We start from the raw sequence: 21,616 nt of genomic DNA on the forward strand, positions 1-21,616 counted from the left end.
TTCTGTTACGAGACAGGCAATAGATACCGACGTTAACACAATGCAAATTTATCTTCCGTAACTTTTGTGTTTGTAACGTTTCTCAGTGTTCTGCAGTTCATATAGTAATTCTGCTGTTGCTCCTATACTTCACTCAGTGACATAAAGAATGGGTATTTTTCCCTTGATAAATCTGAAGAGCTTGAATTTATGCAGTGTATTCTCAACTTTCTTAAAAGTTTTGGTTTTGCTATTCTTGCGATTAAAATAGTGAACAGTGGCCGTAAGCAGTTCGAGTACCAGTGATATGGAAGATGATGATACTTTGTGTAGGACGCTTTTGGATTCAGTTAGTATCACCACCAGAGAACGAGGAATTAATACAGTAAATATAAGATCTCTATTTTAGAGCTGCATTTAATTCTACATATACTTCCAGTGATATTACGGTGTGGTGGTAGGTCGTAACAATCATGCCGCTTTTGTGTTGCGCGCCCCGTGAATATCACTGCAATTCGTATGTCCTGTCAGAGCCGGCTCACTTGATAAGCGTGGAGCCGCAATTGCACGTCAAGCGCTATACACAAGTTCGACCATGACTCCTTCTCGACACCTGATAAGACTGAATTGCTACTCATCCTTGGTCACTGACAAGGGTGGGGTGGGGGATGTGATTCCCAATTGTTGCTAGTGATGAGAGAGGCTGTTTGAGGCGGTGTGAAATATGATAGCTAAATCTAAATGTAAATACGTTTAAGAAGGAAAAACAGTCACAACGTTCCCTTGGTTTTGATATAAGATGGAATACTCCTGGCACGTTATAGGACTTGGAATCGACGCACTTGTTTTCGGAATATGCCTCAAACAGTACATAAAGGGTCGACGTGCAACTAAAGCGTTACAGGTAATGTCTCTGTTCATTAAGTAGATGTTAAGGTTTTTTCAATTAATTCCTTTTACATGTTAATGAAACATGGATAGAGAGTTTACATGGGACGAGTGACCTTGCACTTATCATGCAAAAGACGATTTAGAGAGAGCTAGCGTTCTTAATGAAGAACAACTTTCCTTATAGATAGTATTTTTAAGGTATCAGATCATTACCGTCACGTTTGTTGCAGCAGCACACTGTACGTCAGAGAGATGAATTTAGGTAATGTGATGTTAAGAGATCATTCGCAATGATGTGCACTGCTGATACATTGACAACTTACACAGAAAGACAAGTTCTTTGCGGATTGTTGTACATTGATTTTCCTCTGGAGAACTGCTGTGAAAACTGAGAATGTGCTTGTAGACTAATCAAAGAGAACACTTATGGAAATTTTTCTCAAGCAGTGGAGGCATTTAATCATACTCATGCACACAGCTGCAAATTTCTTGTGCATCAGTCAGCAAAAATGCCTGGAAAGTGAACTATATCTAAAGCTGTAGGCCTACATGATACATCAGTTCAACTCTCCTCAATACTGGAAGCAAACTACACAGGAAAAGCTGTCTAAAAATTCTGGGGAAGAATTGTGGCACTTGCTGTACCAATGTAAATAATGGTCTTAATAATAAAGTTAATTATTAATTTTCTTTCTGAAAAACCTATGTTTAGCACATAAACATAGCACACAGCACAAAGTTATCCCAGCCTTGAGCCTGGGTCTGGCACCCAGTTTTAATATGCGAAGAAGTTTCAGAATAAAATTGTTTAGAACACTTAAAAGAATTAATGTTTAAACCATGAGATAGTATGGAGTTCATCAGATACAGTGGATCATTTTTTATGTGGGCTGCTGTATGGCACTGCTGTGCAAACCAGTTTCCATTGAGACCAAACAATGAACATTTTTTAATCCTGAGTTGAGTGATCAAAATGTTGTTGAATGTATAGTGGGCACATCCATGCATATTGGTTCTTCTCAAATTACTGGATGTATGATGATGATGATGGAGTGGTTGTTGTTGCAGCTGTCCACAGTAGTCTATCATGTGCAGGTCTCTTCATTTCTGCATAACTACTGCAACCAACATCCACATGAACTATTTTACCGTATTCAAGCTGTGGCCTTCTCCACAATTTTTAACTCCCTCCCATGGTACCTACACACATGCTCAGTACATTACCAAATTAACTATTCTTTGATGTCTGTGAACATCTCATTAACACCTTATCCCTTCTTTAAGTCAAGTTGTGCTATGAAGCTTGTTTCTCCCCTATTCAAAGCAGTGTGTATTCAATGGGAGATCAACCTACCCATATTGTGTTTTCATTTGTAGCATTACATTTAAGAATACTCTATTCCATTCTTTTCTGAAATGTTTATCATTCATGTTTCATATTTGTACAAGGTGACACTCCAGACAAATACCTTTAGGAAAGACTTAATAACTCTGGATTTATATTTTGTGTTAACATATAAGCAGCAGTAAATTACAGATAATGGAATTTAATTGAATTAAAAATCTTGTTATGCTGAGAGAATTAAAATATATAATAAGATATTAAAAGTAATAGAAGTTTTGCTGAATTGCCAGCAAAATGATTGAAGTGAACAGGATATAAAATGCTGACAGCCAACAATGGAAGCTTATAGGAAGACAAGAAATATTTATCACTTTTCACATTTGAAATTTGCTTTGCTTTGTTTTGTGAACTCCTAGACCAGTATTCTTATGAAATGGCTGCAGTGCTTTTGTCCTCCATTGAAGATGCTTCTTTTTTCTATGTTGATTGAAACTACGCAAGCAATCATTCATACCAAAGAACAATTTTGTCGATAAAACTAATCAGTTATGAGACAGAAGTATTGCTCATGAAAATAGGAGTACCAGTCATTGGGTCATAAATCAGTTAGGCCTACATTTAATGGTAAGGAAAGTAAAAGCTTTCACTTTGGACTGGATTTAGGAAATGTTATGTCTCACTCATATGACAACATTGTAGGTTGGCAGGTCCTGAATTCTCATTTCTTTTGGAGAGAAAATGAATTGTGGAGAGAGTGTTGATATTCTGAGAGTAATTTTCACTATTTTTGCAAGGTAAAGCATGACGTGGGTAATTTGATTTCATCTTAATCATACAATGCGTGTCAATTCATCATCATCAATTTCTCTGGAAAAACAGACTTCTAAATCATATATGTTAAGAAATAAAATATTTTCTTTTTCTCGTGATTTCTTTTTTTAATTTACAGCTCTGTGAAAAGTGTGTATTTCTGAACTGTTTATCATCCAGTTTTCATATTCGTACAACGTTACACTTAATAAAGCGGAAAACTAAAAAATGTAACTAATAAAAGTACTGGAGACCTGGCAGGTTGTTGGATTATTTTTAAATCTCTCCTAGTGTGCTCAGACGTAGTTGAGAGGCATACTGATGGGCTTTTAACTTATTTTAACTAAGAAAATACAGACTTTTAGATTTGTTTCTGATATTAATTTTTTTTGTTTCGTAAGACAGAATGGCATCTTCCCTACATCTTTCCTGTTATATTACCACATGCGACTGGTCTAGCTACTAACAATGTCTTCTCTCCTACAGCTGTCTTTATGACTTAAATATTTAATAACAATTTTTTAAAAAAGTTATGAGTTTTTACAAATTATTTACTCATCCCCATCACAAAACTTATAAAAACTGCACAGTATATTATTTATTGTCTTAATAGTTGGCACAGTCAGAGTGGGTGACTTGTTATGTGTAAAGTGTTAGAAAGTATTCAACATTCTGCGTATTTAGCACGTAATTTCTAGTGTAAAATAAGCATTTGTGCAACTCTGAGCCAAGCACTCTTTTGTTTGTTTGAAACACTCGGAATGTGCACATGAGTCATTCTGTTTAATTCTGTGTGTAGTCTGAACTTTGTTAGATAGGGTATTGGTGATGGAATACAGCAGTGAAAGGATGTGGTGTGGACTACGAGAACAGGCATAAGAAATAGGCCTACTTCACAGTTTTTGGAAATGTGGCAGAGTTGCCACAGAAATATCTTGGTTCTCAAGTAACTCTGTTACCAACACATATATTGTGCAGAAATTGCTATACTCACCTCAGCAAAAAATTCAGTGGCAACTACCTGAAAGATCAGTAACTAGAATGTGGAACTGAAAAAGACTGTGCAGATGTTTATGTTCCTGAGGGTGAAGTTGTTGATGGGTTGAATGTTAACATTTCTGCTATAGCCTCTAATATCTGGCAAGATAAGAAGCACAAGAAGAAAACACTGTAAAATGGAAGGTGAAAGAACTGGAAAAAGGTTGCACACAAGCATCACCAAAAATTTGTGAAATGTTTAAGTAGATGCAATGGGAACAGAAAACAAATATGGGCAACAAATGTGATATGTGGTGTCAAAACCTAAACACAGGAGCCACTTATCCTAAGAAAATATAACTGATACCAGATAGCTGCCCCAAGCAGCTATTGCAAAATGCTCACATTACGTAATTACAAAAACCCATGAAATAAAGAAAGAAAATGATGTTTGGGCAAGTTCAGATTTCTACTGTGAACATTCATTGCAAGATGATCCACTTAACTTTGCTTAGGCCGGTATTACACTATCAAATTTCTTTGTCCAATATCTTTGTCAAAGATATTTGATAGTGTAATAGGGACTTTGTCAAATGTCGTCCAATATTTGATCAAATCTAGGGCCTCGCTGTATATTTGATCAAAGAAACCGCTTGTCTTCTGTTCACTGCAATGTGACATGTTACCACATGGAGCGCTAGCGTCGCTGCAGCGTACTGTCGTCTGTAGTGTTTTTATAACCATTGCCGGTAAATACAATTGGTGTGTGCCGACAACTACAAAATTAATAGAGATGTCTGAAGCTGATGAGGCGCTTTACAACGTGAGTCACCCTGAATCCAAAAAGAGATTAAGAAGATTGGAGACCTAACCTAACCTAACATAACCCTCTCCTGTAGTAAGGAATCGGAGTGTTACAGTGAGCCTGTCTTCTGAAGATGTAGCAGTTCTTAAGTGAATATTGTGCTTTGTGATATGAGGATACACTTCATTGAGCACATACAGAAATGTATGCTCATTCATTCTTAAGTAATTGATGTACGACTTTACGACTTCCACTGTAAGCTCACGTAACAAGTTTCGTTGAATGCTTTTATCGTGTCGTCGTAAAACCCACGGCTTCACCCAGATTAGATTACTTTTTTGTTCCATAGATCCGTGCTGAGGAGAGCCTCGTGGATGTGGAACATGTCGATTTTTTTAAAGCTGAAATAACAATACTAATAGTATGAATAAATACATCATTTGTTTCTATTAAAAATTTCGCCAATGGAGTAGAAGGAGTTAGCCAGTAGTAAGTCTTTCAGGCTCCTTTTAAACTGATCTTTATTTCTAACTAAATTTTTTATGTTTCCTGGCAAATTATTGAAGATGAGTGTTCCTGAGTAGTGGACCCCTTTTTGAACTAAAGTAAGTGCTTTTAAGTCCTTGTGCAGATCATTTTTGTTCCTGGTATTGTATGTATAAACTGAGTTGTTTGTTGGAAAAAGAGATATATTACTTACGACAAATTTCATTAAGAAGTAAATATACTGAGAGGCAGTAGTTAGTATACCCAGTTCTTTGAAGAGGTTTCTGCAGGAGGTCCGTGAATTTACTCTACAAATAATATGTATTACACACTTTTGGACCTTGAAACTTGTTTGACTTCCTGATTTACCCCAAAATATTATCCCATATGACATTATGGAATGAAAGTATGCAAGTTTTTTCATTTTTATGTTGCCTATGTCTGCTAACACTCGAATTGCAAATACAGATTTGTTAAGGCCTTTCTGCAGTTCTGTGGTGTGCTCCTCCCAACTGAATTTATCATCAAGTTGTAATCCCAGGACTTTTAAGACTGTCAACCTCGTATGTATGGTTCCATTTTTTCCCCCACTTCTTTTCCGCATGTGCACACAATGCAATTGGAGTACGTAGAACTGCTGCGGTTAATAACAAGTTGTTGTCAGCCATCTTGAACTTTGACGAAAAATTTGATGACAGTGTAATACCCCTTATAGCGCTACGTCAAAGATCTTTGTCAAATATATTGGACGGAATATTGGATCACATCTTTGATCAAATCTTTGACAAAGAAATTTGATAGTGTAATACCGGCCTTAGGAATGTTACCTAAATGATGACAAAGAGTGCAGAAGGTAAATTGCCAGTATGGCTGATGTTTCTTCTGTAAGTGGGAATGGTGGAAAAGGTAAAAGATGTATGAAAAGTTCAGTAAGAGAAGCATATCTCCTAGTGAGAAAGGAAAACCCAAATTTAAAAATTGGTATGACAAAATTACCAAAATGGGTGAAACACCAGCCAGTGAAGGAAGTATGCATGTGTATTTACTGCCCTAATTTTAAAATTATTTGTTTCACCTTAAGTAGTGTTACAGGAAAGAGGTGCACAGAGGTATACCTGATGTTTTTGTGTATATGTCAAGAGCCACAAGATAAATGGTAGTAGTGACTATTGAAGCATTACACCTTCGGGATACTGACAGTGACGTAAGCTGTGTATTGTGGGAAGGCTAAGAGTTGAGTCATTATTGCTTCACATCCTGTGCCATCTGGGTACTTCTGAGCAACATCAGCTTTTCTGAATTGCGCAGATGGGAACTCTCCATGCAGTATATCCTATGTTCCTGTAACCCTCCTGGCCTCAGCCTTTGTTATTCATTGTTCTTCATCCACTTATTTCCTTCCCTTTTCCTCTTCATCACTACACAGCCTTCAATTCTACGAGCACACCCACAGTCTTTTTACTTCTCTCCTCCCACAATCTCCCTCCCCAGCCATCTGTCTAACCTCCCAACTGCACTAACTGCCCTACCCGCTCTCCATCTCACTCTCTATGCTCTCACAAACAGCACTTTACCATCTTCCAACTTTACCCCGCTCTCCCTCCCCTCTCCAGCATCCTTCTTACCCCTACCACCCAGATCGCTTCTCCCTTCACGTACAGTTGCTTGCAGTCGTGTCTCGGCACCCAGAGCCAGTGGTCGCGTGTGTGTAAGCTATGTCTGCGTGAATGTGATGTATGTTGTCTAATTCAGAAGGAGGCCTTCTGACCGGAAAGTTACTTGTTTAGTAGTCTTTTTGTTGTGTCTGTCTGTGACTCAACTACTCTGCTGTATGGTGAGTAACAGTCCATCCTTTTCGTAATATTGTCGGATCTAAAATAGAGAGAGTTGAAAGTAAATATGTGTGAAAAACATTAGAAACAGGAAAATGCATTTTCTATATTTAATTTCATTATAAAATGCTTGAACAAAATCAAAAATTGTTTTCCTGCTTGCTTATTTTGACTCATAAAAATCAATTTTGCATTACATTTACTCAATGTCAGCAAACATTTTAAATATTTGAGTGTCCAGCTTTTCTACATTTCTAACTTTAAAAAATTGCCCACTCTGATTGTACTTTCATAAGTACAATGACCAAATATTATTCTGTGCAATTGCAAGACTATACAGGGTGGTAGTATTGGAGAAAATAATGTATAGAGGTTCAAAAAAATTTCTTATTCTCTCATTTTTATGATGAAATACTTGGTAGTTTAAGGAGTTATGATATTATTGTCATTGCTGACAGTAGTTTTTCCACATTACCATTTGTCAAGACGGATAACATCCTATGGCTATTCATATTTTCAAAACAATTTTGAAGTTTGCAATAAGTTAAATTGTTTTGTATTTTATTTTTCCAAATTAAAGATTAAATTAAGCTAGGAAGTGTGTATGTGTTAATCATGTCCAATAGTATTTTGAACAAGCTTTTTAATGATTTTTACCATTTGTCAAGACGGATAACATCCTATGGCTATTCATATTTTCAAAACAATTTTGAAGTTTGCAATAAGTTAAATTGTTTTGTATTTTATTTTTCCAAATTAAAGATTAAATTAAGCTAGGAAGTGTGTATGTGTTAATCATGTCGAATAGTATTTTGAACAAGCTTTTTAATGATTTTTGTTTTGTTTAGTTACAATTTTATTTTTCCTTTCCTTAAGAAATTTTTACAAATGCCCTCATTTAGAGAGGTTTGTAACATTTTAACAAATCAACAAACAATAAACTATTTAAATTTTTAATAGATGTCATATTTTAAATTTTGTATTTGTTAAAACGTTATAGTCTATATCTAACTGAGGGTATTTGTAAAAAATTCTTAAAGAAAGGAAAAATAAAATTGTAATTAAAAACAAAGCAATAAAGATCATTAAAAAGCTTGTTCACTGATGCTACGGACATGAATTGCAGCAAAAAGAGAAAAAAAAAGAGAGAGAGAACATTACTCAGGGTATTCAGTATAACTTTAAGGGAGATTATAAAATATATTATTAAGTTATTAGTTGAGTACTTATAGGAAATACATAAATCTCTGGTCTATATCATCAGACTGGTGTTCACATTTTACTTACCTTCAGCAGGTGAAACACGTAGTATTGTTGATAAATTCACTTAAAAGAAAAGGACACTAGCCTTCAGACTAATAGCTCTGTTGTTGGAGAGGAGAGGGTGTAGGTTTGGAATTGTTAAAAAAAGGAAAAATAAGTTATTCAGACCCCAGAATAAGGGAGACCTACTTGCAGCGAGTTCGATGGCAGATAGGATGAATGGGAAATTGCCAGAGAGATTAGGTCAGGGGTGGTACAGGACATCAGGAAGGAAGGATATATTGCAGGGCTAGTTACAATCACCCGAGTACGGGGAAACCAGAACTGGGCAGGAGAATCCAAGTAACCTGTGTGGTGTAGCAAGCACTCAGATCCCTTGAGTCATGCTGTAGAGAAGGTCAGTTCACGAGGTAGCTAGGCACACTCACTCACTGCTTGGGTAGTGAGCACTTGTGGTAAAATAGGCTGTTGGATGTAATGACGTAGTGCAGGGGAAGTGCTAATTCTGTGCTGTCTTCAGAGGAATAACCATGTGTTAAGTTGTCCAAAGCCTTAAATGCAATCACATGTACTTAATGGCTCAGTACTTAAAATGAATAGTAGCTCTTTTAAAATTGGTGCAAAGCGGCGTTACGGCCAGGTCACGGACTTATAAGCGTTGGTCAGAAACATTAATATCAATTTTATAACTTGTCAGTGGCAAATGCCTAGTCACAGTTAGAAATTATAGACCTGCAGTGTGACAGACAGTTGCATGTTAAGTTTCATAACAAAATAAGTCTTGTAGACTTGTAAAAAAGTTTCTCCAACATAAATTTCATTACTTCACGTGTTTGCAGCTATGATTGCCAGTGTTTGTGCATTCATATTTATGTGAGTTAAAGAAAGAAATTTACTCACAGAAGTTCACTGACAGACTTTAAATTAAAAGCTTTCTTTGAATTAGTAATGCTCAGAAAATAGTACCAGACATTGATGCTTTAATGAAAAGTAAAATAAGTTGTATTCATTGACATCCAGTGTTTCAATGTGTATTCTACGAATAAAATAGGCACAAATACAAATCAATGTCAATTTAAACTTTGTCTGAAAATGACATTCGACGTAAGGCTGCATCAATTGAAGGAAATATCATGTTTCAAACTTAGCTGCCTATGTTCTTCGCCTTTTTGATTTCATTGTCATTTCTCAGCAATGCAACAGCCTTAGGAAGTACATTTGCCACAATCACCATGAAGCTATATCTCCACAGAATTAATATTAGTGGGCGCAGAATTGACTGTTTGGTAAGAGTTTCTTGAGCTAAGCTGTGTTATTGAAATTCCTCCTCCCCTCATCTTCCCCCTACCATTACTCACCATGAGTTGGCTGGTTGCTCGCAGCTGTGGCATGAGTGTGAGCCAGTTCCCATGAGTAGATTGCTGAACAGACCTGCTGTAGAGCAGGTTCAGCAACTGGTTGCTGGGCACTCTCAAAGACACTCCCTACAAGTGGGTCTCTGTCATCCTGTGGTCTGAGGCCATTGATCTTTCTATTTGCAGCTCAGGTCGTCTCCCCTCCATCCATTGGAGTGTCTGTGATTACCTGTATAATACTCTTTGCTACCTCAGAACATCAGCTGGGGGGGGGGGGGGGGGGTGCAGATGGCTTTACAAAGCTTTGATCCTGTCCTGTCTTGGTTATGGGAGTCTAGCATATGGCTTGGCATGGCACCATCTTCAGGATTGCAAATCCTGGACAAAATACACCATTATATGGTCTAACTTGTGACAGGTGTCTTTCAGATTAGGACTGTGATCAATCTATTCATGGAGGCTCAGGTCCCTCCACTTTGGATCACACACTAAAAACTGTTGCTCCATTATACCATACACATTCGCTGCTCCCCTGAGCATCTGAATACCGTGTTTTTTTACCTGGGAGGGAGGCCCAGGACTGGATTCATGATCACAGTTCGCATACAGGGTCTCTGATCTGAACTCCACTCTCCCCCCATTGTTGCCTCTTGTTACATAGCAAACGCATATGCCCCCATGTTTTGTACCCCTTTATTGGATCTGTCTCAACCAATCATTTGAACTGAAAGACTGTTGGCACCATGGTTTTTTGCCACCTATTCCTGGCCATTTTCGATGCACGTTTGGTTTCAAAGGTGGTATGCACTGATGGCTCAACGATCAATTGGTTTGGCTACATACATGTAAGGTGCAGTGAACTACTCTCTCTGCCAGACAGATTCAGTGCATTCTCTGCTTAATTGGTGGCCATAAATTGAGCCCTCAGTCACATTCATTCTTGCACTGGTAAGACCTTAATTACCAGTAACTCTGTCAATAGTCTTCAGGCTGTTGAGTAGTGCTGCCTCTGACATTCATTGGTTGTGACTATTCAGCATCTCTTTTCTGAGCTCCATCACGCTAAATGGTCGGTCACTTTTGTCGGGACCCCTGGTCACGTTGGGACCCCCAAGGAATGGACACTGACTGATTGGTCAAGTTATCTACCAGGATGCCATCTTTGAAGTTGGGGGTACTGGAACCAAACTTTCAATCAAATTTACGCTGTCGATTGTCAGAAGCTTGGAAGACAGAATATGCCCTGGTTTCTCTAAACAAACTGTGGGTAATAAAGGTGACCATGACCATGAGACAGTCTTCCTTTTGTGCTTCTAGCAGGGAATCCACTCTCCTGTGAGCTTTGCATTGGCCACACTTTTCTGACTCATTGCCACATCCTAATATATGGGGATCCCCCCACCCCTATTGTTGGTGTGATGCCCATCTGACGGAGGCTCACATCCTACTGGTTCACCCTAATTTGACTACCTTGTGGTGAAATCTTTAAACTTGCTGACATGCTGCCTCTGCTGCTAGCGGATGATAAAGCGAGTGATCTGCTTTTACATTTTACTCATGAAGGCGGTCTCTACTCCTTTCCCTGTCACTTGCTCATGAGGCCCTTAGCTGCCCTTTCTTGGTGGTCTGGCATGGCTCCCGCCTTCCCATCTTTTTCTTCTTATTATTATTTAACATTTTTCATAGTTTTAATGGCTCATCATTGTTGTTCTCTTTCCTGAGATTTTATCAACTTATATGCATTGCTAGCTTTCTTGTGGTAATGGAAGCGAGTTAAACACCAGTTAAATGTAGAGGATGTGTCTCCCACCGCATAACATGTCCCAGAGGCTTCCAGTTGCTTTCTGGGCAGAGAATCTCACCCAACTCACTTCTTATCACATCTCTCTCACTTATCTTGCTTCTGTCTCTTGATTTTGTTGATTCTCAGTTATAATCCGCTTTCATCTGGATTTGTCTTCTGTGTTCTTCTTCTCTGACAAGTGTTTCTGGGTTGATGCACATAAGATAGAGGCCAATGGCCTCATAGTTTGGTCCCCTTAACCTCATTACTCCAGTCCAGTCCGTCAAAGTGTTCAGAATGTACCCAATGTTAGAGACACTCACAGAACATACAAGGAAAACCAAACGCCAAGAAAAAGCTCAGAAGGAAAAGGAAAATCTTTAGACATAAAGAAACCCGAAGCGGTGAGGAAATTAAAGAAACCATCCAGGAGGCTCACCATTCTTTGGCGAGTTCGTGCTTGGCTACCATGGGGCCCCAGCCTATGCAGCATCTTTTTCCTTCTGTACTGCATGTCTATCCTCCTACTATTCTTTTTCCCCTCCCTTGGGGAACATGTCTGGGATATTTTTGGGAATGTGTTCTGCGTTTTCAGTAGCCTGATGTCAGAAGAGTCACTCCACTATTTTTTGTTCTTTTTTTTCTTTGTTCATTCATCTTCTCATCTCCTTCTTGTGCTTCAGCATTTGAGGTTACACTTTTTCTTCTGCCTCGCTGTGTGCTCCTGAAGGCCGGCCCACCCGTCTGACATGTAGTGGGTGACCGGGTAACGCGTAATTCCCAGCTCTGGGGTCAACGGATAGGTTTCACATGTACCCCCTGATACAGGCCAGGCCCAGGGATGGCTGATTGCCCTGACCTTCCCAAATTGTCAATTGGTCCCTCTGTCAGGAGTTCGGGATGCTGACCTGGGTGTGAACAATCACTTAAGGCGGGTGAGGACCCCCCCCCCCCCCCCTTCAGTTGGAAGGAGCGTGCCATTGGAGATGCAGACTATCATGGGGGATTATCTCTCAATGGGCTGAATACATTTCAATCTACACCTACTAAATGTAAAAAGAGTGAGGCTGACAATTCAGAGACCCTCCCAGCTGCACCTCTGGTCCTCGTGGTTTCATGTACAGAAGACAGTCAGTCCTTTGCTATGGTTAATCCATTTGTTATTCAGAAAGGTTTTGATGCAATTGCTGGCTCTGTGAAATCATGCTCTCATTTACACTATGGCACTTTGCTTTTGGAGACTACTTGTGATTCTCAAGCACAACAGCTGCTTGCAGGGTAGCTCCTCCATGGCCCATCGAACACTGAACTCTTTGTGTGGAGTTATTTACATTAAGCTGCTTGATGGTCTGACAGGGACAGAAATCCTGACTGACTCTTTGATCAGGGCATCATTGCAGACCATCAGGTGATATAAGAGGGTGATGCATCCTTTGAGCCCACATGCACAATTTTTCTCACATTTGATATAGTAGTGCTTTCATCAAAGTTGAAAACTGGCTATGAAGTTACCAGAGTCTGGCCGTACACTCAGAAGCTGATGCACTGCTACCAGTGTGCTACCAGTGTTGTCATTACAACCAAACATGGTTGTCCTGTCGACACCTGGCCAAATTTGTCACCTGTGGTAGGGATGCCCACAAGGGTGATTGTCCATCTCCTCCTCCCCACTATATCAATTGCAATGGTGTCCATGCAGTTGCCTGCCGAGATTGTCCTTTGTATCTCGATGAGCTGGCTGTCCAAGAGATCTAGGTGAAGGAAAAAGTGCCTTATCCTGTCGCTTCCAAATTGTTGGCTAGTCAGAAGTCCTGCATTTTACCATCTAAAGCTTACAGTATTGTTCTTGCTACATCTTGCTCCATGAAGGACATGGCCATGCAGACGTGCAACCTTAGATTCAGCACTGTGGTTGTAAAATTGCTCATTGTCGCAGTGGCATCCCCGTGTCCTTCTCCTCCAGCTGTGCAACAAGCCACCAAATTTTGTCCTCCAGTAGCGAAATCACCTCTGCTACACAACCAGCAGGCCAGAAAGGACAGAAGGAACACTTCTCCGAAGACTTTTTACGTCCCTCCGGCCAACAAACATCTGAATAATCATATGCCAACCACAAAGCCTCCAAGAAATCAAACAAAGGCAAACAGCGTTCTCCTTCACCAACTCAGAGATCCCCTTCAACGGTGTTGCCGCATGATCCCCTCACCTGGCTGGCCTTCATCTCGCCGGTGTGCACCGCCAACCGTTTCTCTGACCCAGATTCCGCAGATCGACCGTTGGAGAATGCCAATGCTTGTGTAGATTTCATGGAGCAGGACCTCCAGCCTCTGCACCCTGTAGCAGAAAGTCTTTGAAGGCTGGCACTCGGCAGCCACCGAGATGACACCCATTCGCTCCTCCCCTTTCCTCGTAATGACTCTTCTCCAGTGGAACATTCATGGCCCTAGATCCAACAAGGAGGAATTACGGCTGCTTTTGGAATCACAGTGCCCACTTGTCTGCCTCTAGGAAATGAAATTGTGTCCTCACAAATGTTTTAACCTCTCACATCTCTTTCCAGTCCACTTTGACCTTCGCCTCGAGGACGGCATTCCGTCTTGGGGAGGAGTCGTGTTGCTCATCTAGGATAATATTCATAGTCAGACCATCTCCCTGAACACCTGACAGCAAGCTCTTGCAGTCGGCATTTTTCCTTCCTCGCTTCACCTTTTCCCGTTGTACTTTTTTTTACATACCTTCGTCATTCTGTGGCAGCAGGGCAGACTTCCTCCAGCTTATTGGGCAACCTCCTCATCCCTTTTTGCTGATTGGTGACTTCAGCAGTCACCATCCCCTTTCGACGGTTCAATCCCGTCTCCAGCCATCCTGATTTAGGTTTTCCGTGATTTCCCTAAATCGTTTCAGGCAAATGCCGGGATGGTTCCTTTGAAAGGGCACGGCCGATTTCCTTCCTCATCCTTCCCTAACCCGAGCTTGCGCTCCGTCTCTAATGACCTCGTTGTCGACGGGACGTTAAAACAACACTAACCTAACCATCCCCTTTGGGGTTCTCACAGAGGGGTGCCTGCTTGTCTGAACTCAATCAACTCAACATCACCTCCCTTGACACTAGAGCACCCACATTCCTTTCGGTCTCCTTGCACACCTGTTCCCATTTGGACCTCTCATTCTGCACTGCCCAGCTTGCCTGTCTTCTCAAGTGGCCCATTTCTCTCTGACATCTACTCAAGCGATAATTTCCCGTGTACTGTCCATTTGCTGATTCCTACCCCACCTACGTACAAACCCAAAAGGCATCTTTCTATGGCTGACTGGAGGTGTTAGTCCTCCCTGGCGACCTTCGATGAACAGGTTTTCCCCAGTTGTGATAACCAGGTAGAATACTGTACCACTGTTATCCTTACCAACACAGAACGTTCCATTCCTCTCATTTCCTCTTTACTGCACTTTGTTGTCCTGGTCTCTAGGTAGATTGTGGCGTGCCACAATGTAATTCAAGCACGGAGACATGCTCTCTAAATTTTTAACCACCCTCCTATGATGGCAAATTGTGTTCATTATAAACAGTTGTGTGTGCAATGTCATCGCTTTCTTCAGGATAACAAAAAATCTAGCTGGATTTCATACACTAGTTCTTTTAAGAGTTCCAGCCCCTCTTCTGTCCTCTGGGCCAACCTCTGACTGTTCTCTGAGACCAAGGACCATTCTCCAGTTTCTGGCCTGACTGTGGAAGAGGCTGTCACAGAGGACTCTATTGCTATCTCCAAGACCTTGGGCTGCTCTTTTGTGGACATTTCAATCTTCACCCATTATCACCCTGCCTTCCTCCATCAGAAACGAGTGGAGAAGGCTTGGACGACACCCCTCTCTTCCCAGAATTATGTCTGCCCTGTGGGTTAGAATAGGCCCGAGGTATTCCTGCCTATCGTACTAGGCGACTAAAAGAAGGTTCACACGTTTCGGCCTTTATGTGATGGTCCTCTGTAGGGTTTGACCTCCATTCTTCAAAATTTTCCGGAAGAGCGAGCCAGTTGGGCAAGGGCTTCTTATGAAGTGCATTGTGTCCATCGTGCAGTGAGATCATTAGCCCACTTTCTTGTTGTCACATTGCAGTCCTGCTCATTCTCCATCTCTTGGGCGAGGACATCTTCCTGAGTATGTTTTCTGCCATGCTCTATGCAGTGTCGATTTCTGCATCGACAATGACCATGGACTTTTTGCACCTGATATCCAGCACAGTAGCCAGTCCATTGCAGTGGAGCCACCATGTACTCTGTTGGTTGTAGCCCCCTGACCACACAGGGATCACTCTGCTGATGCCTGCGCTGTTAACTCCCCTTGTATGCCTAGGGGTAGATGCCCATCCCCCTGGGGCATCGGGAGTCCCGGAAATGGCCATCCTACCAGGTGGCTGACACGCAATGAAGCATGGTGAAGCTGGTGAAACACCAGCAGTCTCTAAGTGATTACGAGCTCAGTTCAATGCACAGAAGTAGGACCCCAAATTGTTCCCCTCCCTGGCCACATCATGGGAGGAACATCAGGCTAAGGATGGCAGCAGATCTTACTATTCGCCCCGGTACCTTGTATGTTCGAGAACTGATGGGACTCTTTCGTGACGATGAAGCCTCAATTTTTTGTTGAGCATTTAGAGTACAAGTTCAGGGAGGTGGAGGGCTTGTCCAAAATGAGATCTGGGCCAGTCTTGATCAAAACAGCATCCTCTGCCCAGTCACAGGAGTTACTCGCTTGTGACAAGCTGGGGGATGTTTCTGTAACCATCATGCCCCATAAGAGCTTAAATGTGGTCCAAGGCATCATATTTCACAGAGACCTGCTTTTGCAGCCCGACGATGGGCTGCGCGCCAGGTTAGAGCAGTGAGGTGTACATTTCGTCCAGTGTGTCCACCAGGGTCCGAAGGATAATCCGGTTGCCACCAGTGCCTTCATCTTGGCCTTTGAGGGTGATACATTGCTCAAGAAGGTCAAGGTAATGGTCTACCGGTGTTAAGTCAAGCCCCCGATGTGGTGCTTTAAGTGCTGGAAGTTTGGCCATATGTCTTCCTACTGTACTTCCAGCGTCACATTCTGAGATTGCGAACGCCCATCGCATCCCAATACTCCATGTGCCCCGCCTCCCATCTGTGTCCACTGTGGAGAGCACCATTCGCCTTGCTCGCCTGACTGCAGGATTCTCCAGAAAGAAAGGAAAATCATGGAGTGCAAGACCCTGGACAGACTGACCTAAACCGAGGCTAAGAGAAAATTTGAACGCCTGCATCCTGTGCATATGACATCATCTTACGCCGCCGCTACAACAGTTCTGGCACCATCATCTCTGCCAACCCAGGTCACCTCTCAGAGCCGGAAGACTACACCTGCCCCCTTGATGGTGGGGGGCATTTCCCTCCCTGTTGCTCCTGCACCACCTACTTTGGGAGTAACCCCCTCGCTAGGAAGGGGTCCCTTGGGTCACTCCCATCCCAGGTTTCTTCTAGTGGGAAAGACGACACCCGCCACCGATCAAAGAGCCCAAAAGCAGCTGTTCGTAGGTCTTCATGTTCATCCTCAGTCCCAGAGTCTGATCCAGTGAAGTCCTCCCAGCCAGGGAAACCCAAGGAGCAGTGAGAGAAATCCAAAAAGAAAACCCCTAAGACCAAGGAAATTGCGGTAGCACCCATACCACCACTACCTACAAGCTCTGCAGCTGAGGATGGGGTGGAGATTTTGGCGTTCGCTGAGGACCTAAATCTCGCCAGACCCTCAGACACAACGGATATAGACTGTTCAGGCAATAAATCGGCGGCATCAGGTGACTGAGGCATAAACTGCATCTTGAATGTCCCATGCCTTCCCAGTCTCAGAGTGTCATCCTCCAGTGGAATTGCGGTGGTTTTTTTCACTGCCTGGCTGAGCTAGGCAACTGTTAAGTTTTACACCTGCTATCTGCATTGCCCTCCAGGAAACCTGGTTCCCAGCAATGCGGACCCCTGCCCTCCGTGGCTATAAGGGATATTACAAGAACTGTAGCAACTATAATCGAGTGTCAGGTGGAGTTTGCATTTATGTCCTAAACTCGGTCTGTAGTGAACATATGCCCCTTCAAACCCCTCTTGAAGATCTGGCTGTGAAGATAAGGACGACGGAGGAAATAACTGTCTGCAATGTATATCTTCCTCCAGATGGTGCAGTACCCCTGAATTAGCTGCACTGATTGATAAACTCCCTAAATGTTTCCTACTTCTGGGAGATTTTAATTCCCATAATCCCTTGTGGGGTGGTACCATGTTTACTGGCCGAGGCAGATTTGTCGAAACTTTACTGTTGCAATTCGACCTCTGCCACACATTTCAGTGTGGCTCTGCAGCAGTTATTCAGCCATTGATTTATCAGTTTGCAGCCCAGGACTTCTCCCATCTATCCACTGGAGAGCACATGACGACCTGTGTGGTAGCGACCACTTCCCCATCTTCCTATCAGTGCCCCAGTGTCAAGTGCATGGACGCCTGCCCAGATGGGCTTTGAACAAGGCGGACTAGGGAACTTTCTTGGTGGTCACTGGAAGTCGCTGGAGCAATTAAGGAGTGTTGGCAAGCTCTACAGTGGCATAAGCGGCACCCCTCCCTGGAACACCTCATAGCCTTTAAACGGTTCACCATTGAGTGCCACACTTCACCTTCCAAAGTCTGGGCAAAGATCAGACGTCTTTTCGGGTACCAGGCCCCAACAGCTCTCCCCAGTGTTACCATAAATGGCGAGTTATGTACTGACGCAAACGCGATTGTCGAGTACTTTGCTCGAGCCTTTTGCACACTCAAACGACGGCTGGAAGGGAACGTCTTCTCATTCACTACACGCTGCAGTGAATCCTATAACACCCCATTTTAAAGTGGGTGCTCCTCAGTGCCCTTCCACATTGCCCTGTCACAGCTCCTGAGCCTGATCGCATCCACAGTCACGTGATTAAACATCTCTCATCTGACTACAAGCGACATCTTGTTATCTTCAACCGGATCTGATGCGATGGCGTCTTTCCATTGCAATGGCGGGAGAGCACCATCATTCTGGTGTTCAAACCCAATAAAAACCTGCTTGATGTGGATAGCTATTGGCCCATAAGCCTCACCAACGTTCTTTGTAAGCTGCTGGAACATATGGTATGTCGGCAGTTGGGTTGGGTCCTGCAGTCACGTGACTAGCTGGCTCCATGTCAGGGCGGCTTCCTCCAGGGTCACTCTACCATTGATAAGCTTTTGTCCGTCGAGTCTGCCATCTGAACAGCCTTTTCCAGACAGCAACACCTGATTGCCGTCTTTTTTGACTTACTTAAAGCATACGACACGACTTGGTGACATCATATCCTTGCCACATTGTATAAGTGGGGTCTCTGGGGACCACTCCCGATTTTTATCCAAAACTTCCTGTAGCTCCGTACTTTCCGTGTCCAAGTTGGTGTCTCCCATAGTCCCATCCATAGCTAGGAGAATGGAGTCCCATAGGACTCTGTGTTGAGTGTCTCTCTATTTTTAGTGGCCATTAACGGTCTAGCAGCAGCTGTCGGGCCTCCATCTCACTATCTCTGTATGCAGACGACTTCTGCATTTTGTACTGTTGCTCCAGTACTGTTGTTGCTAAGCGGCACCTCCAAGGAATCATCCACAAGATGCAGTCTTGGGCTCTAGCCCACGGCTTCCAGTTTTTCAGCCGCAAAGTCGCGTGTCATGCGCTTCTGTCGGCATCATACCGTTCATCCGGAACCCGCACTTTACCTTAATGATAATCCACTCACTGTAGTGGAGACATGTCAATTTGTAGGGCTGGTTTTCGACCCTCAATTGACTTGGCTCCCTCATCTTCATCAGCGTAAGCAACACCAGTTGGGGTGCAGAGAGCTGTACGCTACTGCTGCTCTACAGAGCCATTGTCCAATCGTGAATTGACTATGGGAATGTGGTTCATGGTTTGGCAGCACCTTCAGCATTTGCATTTACTTGACCCTGTGCACCACTGTTGGGTTCGATGAGTGACAGGAGCTTTTAGGACGACTCCAGTGACCAGCATACTGGTGGAGCTGGTGTCCTCCATGGCAGATCATACGTGCGCAACTGCTCACATGTTACGCAGCACACATTCATAGTTCCCCTGAGGATCCAAATTACTGTCTACTTTCCCTGCCCACAGCAGTGCATCTCCCACATTGGCGACCCAGATGGGCTAATGAGTGTGGTTCTTGTGCGGTCCCTTCTCTCCAAACTGGAGTCCTTCCCTTTATCATCTCTACTTGCGATCCGTTCACGTACGTCTCCATGGTGTACGCCTCAGCCGCATTTTCGTCTGGACCTTCTGCATGGCCCTAAGGACTCCGTTATCCCCGACGCTCTCAATTCCTCTTGATTCTTGATGTGTTTGGGGGCTCTGAAGTGGTTTAACACCAACAGCTCAATGGCTGACAGTCACATAGGCTTCGCATATGTTCATGGAGGACATGTTGAGCAGCACTCCTTGCCAGTTGGCTGCAGTGTTTTCACTGCATAGCTGGTGGCCCTATGTCATGCTCTTGAGATAATCCACTCATGCCCTGGCGAGTCATTTCTCCTGTTTACTGACTCATTGAGCAGCCTACAAGCTATCGACCAGTGCTACCCTCGCCACCCTCTGTTAGCGTCCATTCAGGAGTCTATCTATGCCCTGGAACAGTCCCGCCGTTCCGTGGTGTTTGTGTGAACTCAGGACACGTCAGATTCCCCGGCAACAAACTTGCCGACAGGCTGGCCAAATGGGCAATGCGGAAACCGCTTCTGGAGATAGGCATCTCCGAAGCTGACCTGCGTACTTTCTTACACCACAGCGTTTTCCGGCTTTGGGAGACAGAGTGGCATAACAGCATGTAGAACAAACTGTGTGTCATTAAGGAGACTATGAGTATGTGGAAGTCTTCCATGCAGGTCTCTTGCAGGGAATCAGTTGTCCTCTGCCGGCTCTGCATTGGCCATACATGGCTAAAGCATGCTTACCTACTCCGTCGCGAGGACCCACCTCAGTGTCGCTGTGGCTCCCAAATGACAGTCGTCCACCTCTTGCTGGACTGCCCACTTTTAACTGTTCTGCAGCAGCCTTTTAACTTTCCCAGCACCCTGCCTCCACAGCAGATTTAGTTTAAAGTTTTATCCATGAGAGTGGGTTTTATACTTCTATGTAGGTTTTAGCGCATGTCCTTTGTCCGTCTGTGTCCTCCACCCTAGTGCTTTTAGGGTGGAGGTTTTAATTTGTTTCAGAGTGGCTGGCTTTCCTTTTCATTCTCATGGTTGGCCAGCCACTGTAATCTGCTTTCATGTTTTACTGTCTTCTGTTTCTTGCATCTCTCTGTTGTTAGTGTTCATTGGCTTCCCTTCATTCTTGTGGCTTTTCCTTTCTTTCTGTTTTGTGTTACAGGTTTCGTCCGTTTTATTCTCAGACTTAGGAACAAGGGACGATGACCTCGTAGTTCGGTCCCTCCTCCCGCCTTTAAACCAACCAACCCAGAATAATGAGTGTTACAGTGCCCCTTTTACTATGAGGGAGCTAGATAATGCTCTTACTTCATCCCTATCCTCCTCCCCAGTCCAATATTCAGATGTTACAGCACCTTTCTCCTGCAGGCAAGCACTTTCTTCATATGTACAATCACATCTGGACAGAGGGCACGTTTTCTAGAAGCTGGTATGAAGCCACTGTCGTACCCATACTTAAGCCTGGGAATGATGAACACCTTCCTTCTAGCTATCGCCGCATTTCTCTCACATGCTGTGTTTGCAAGGTGATGGAATGTTTGATTCATGTCCAGTTAGTATGGTGGCTCGAGTCTCGCAATTTACTAACCGCTGCATAGTGTGAATTTTGAGCATGCCGTTCTGCTGTTGACCGTCTCGTCACGTTCTTAATCCATGTCATGAATGACTTTTCTGTGAAAATACCAGATTATGACTGTGTTTTTCAATTCGGAGAAAGCCTATGACACTTGCTGAAGGACTGGTATCCTCTGTACTGTCTACATGTGGGGTTTCCGTGACCGCATGCCCCATTTCCTTCAGGAATTTTTAAGACCGAGGT

General features: G+C 43.0%; 1 protein-coding gene across 1 annotated transcript in view; it reads left to right on the forward strand.

Moving 5' to 3' along the window:
* The first annotated feature begins 604 nt into the window (after positions 1–604).
* LOC126166957 (mitochondrial E3 ubiquitin protein ligase 1-like) overlaps positions 605–21,616 on the forward strand; it is a 35,129-nt gene continuing 14,117 nt past the window's right edge. The window contains exon 1 of the mRNA XM_049920444.1: positions 605–883. Coding sequence (XP_049776401.1) covers positions 779–883 — 105 coding nt within the window. The 5' untranslated portion in view covers positions 605–778. The remainder of the gene's footprint in view (positions 884–21,616) is intronic.

This window comes from Schistocerca cancellata, chromosome 1, assembly GCF_023864275.1.
Source record: "Schistocerca cancellata isolate TAMUIC-IGC-003103 chromosome 1, iqSchCanc2.1, whole genome shotgun sequence".
In the NCBI taxonomy this organism is placed as follows: Eukaryota; Metazoa; Arthropoda; class Insecta; order Orthoptera; family Acrididae; genus Schistocerca; species Schistocerca cancellata.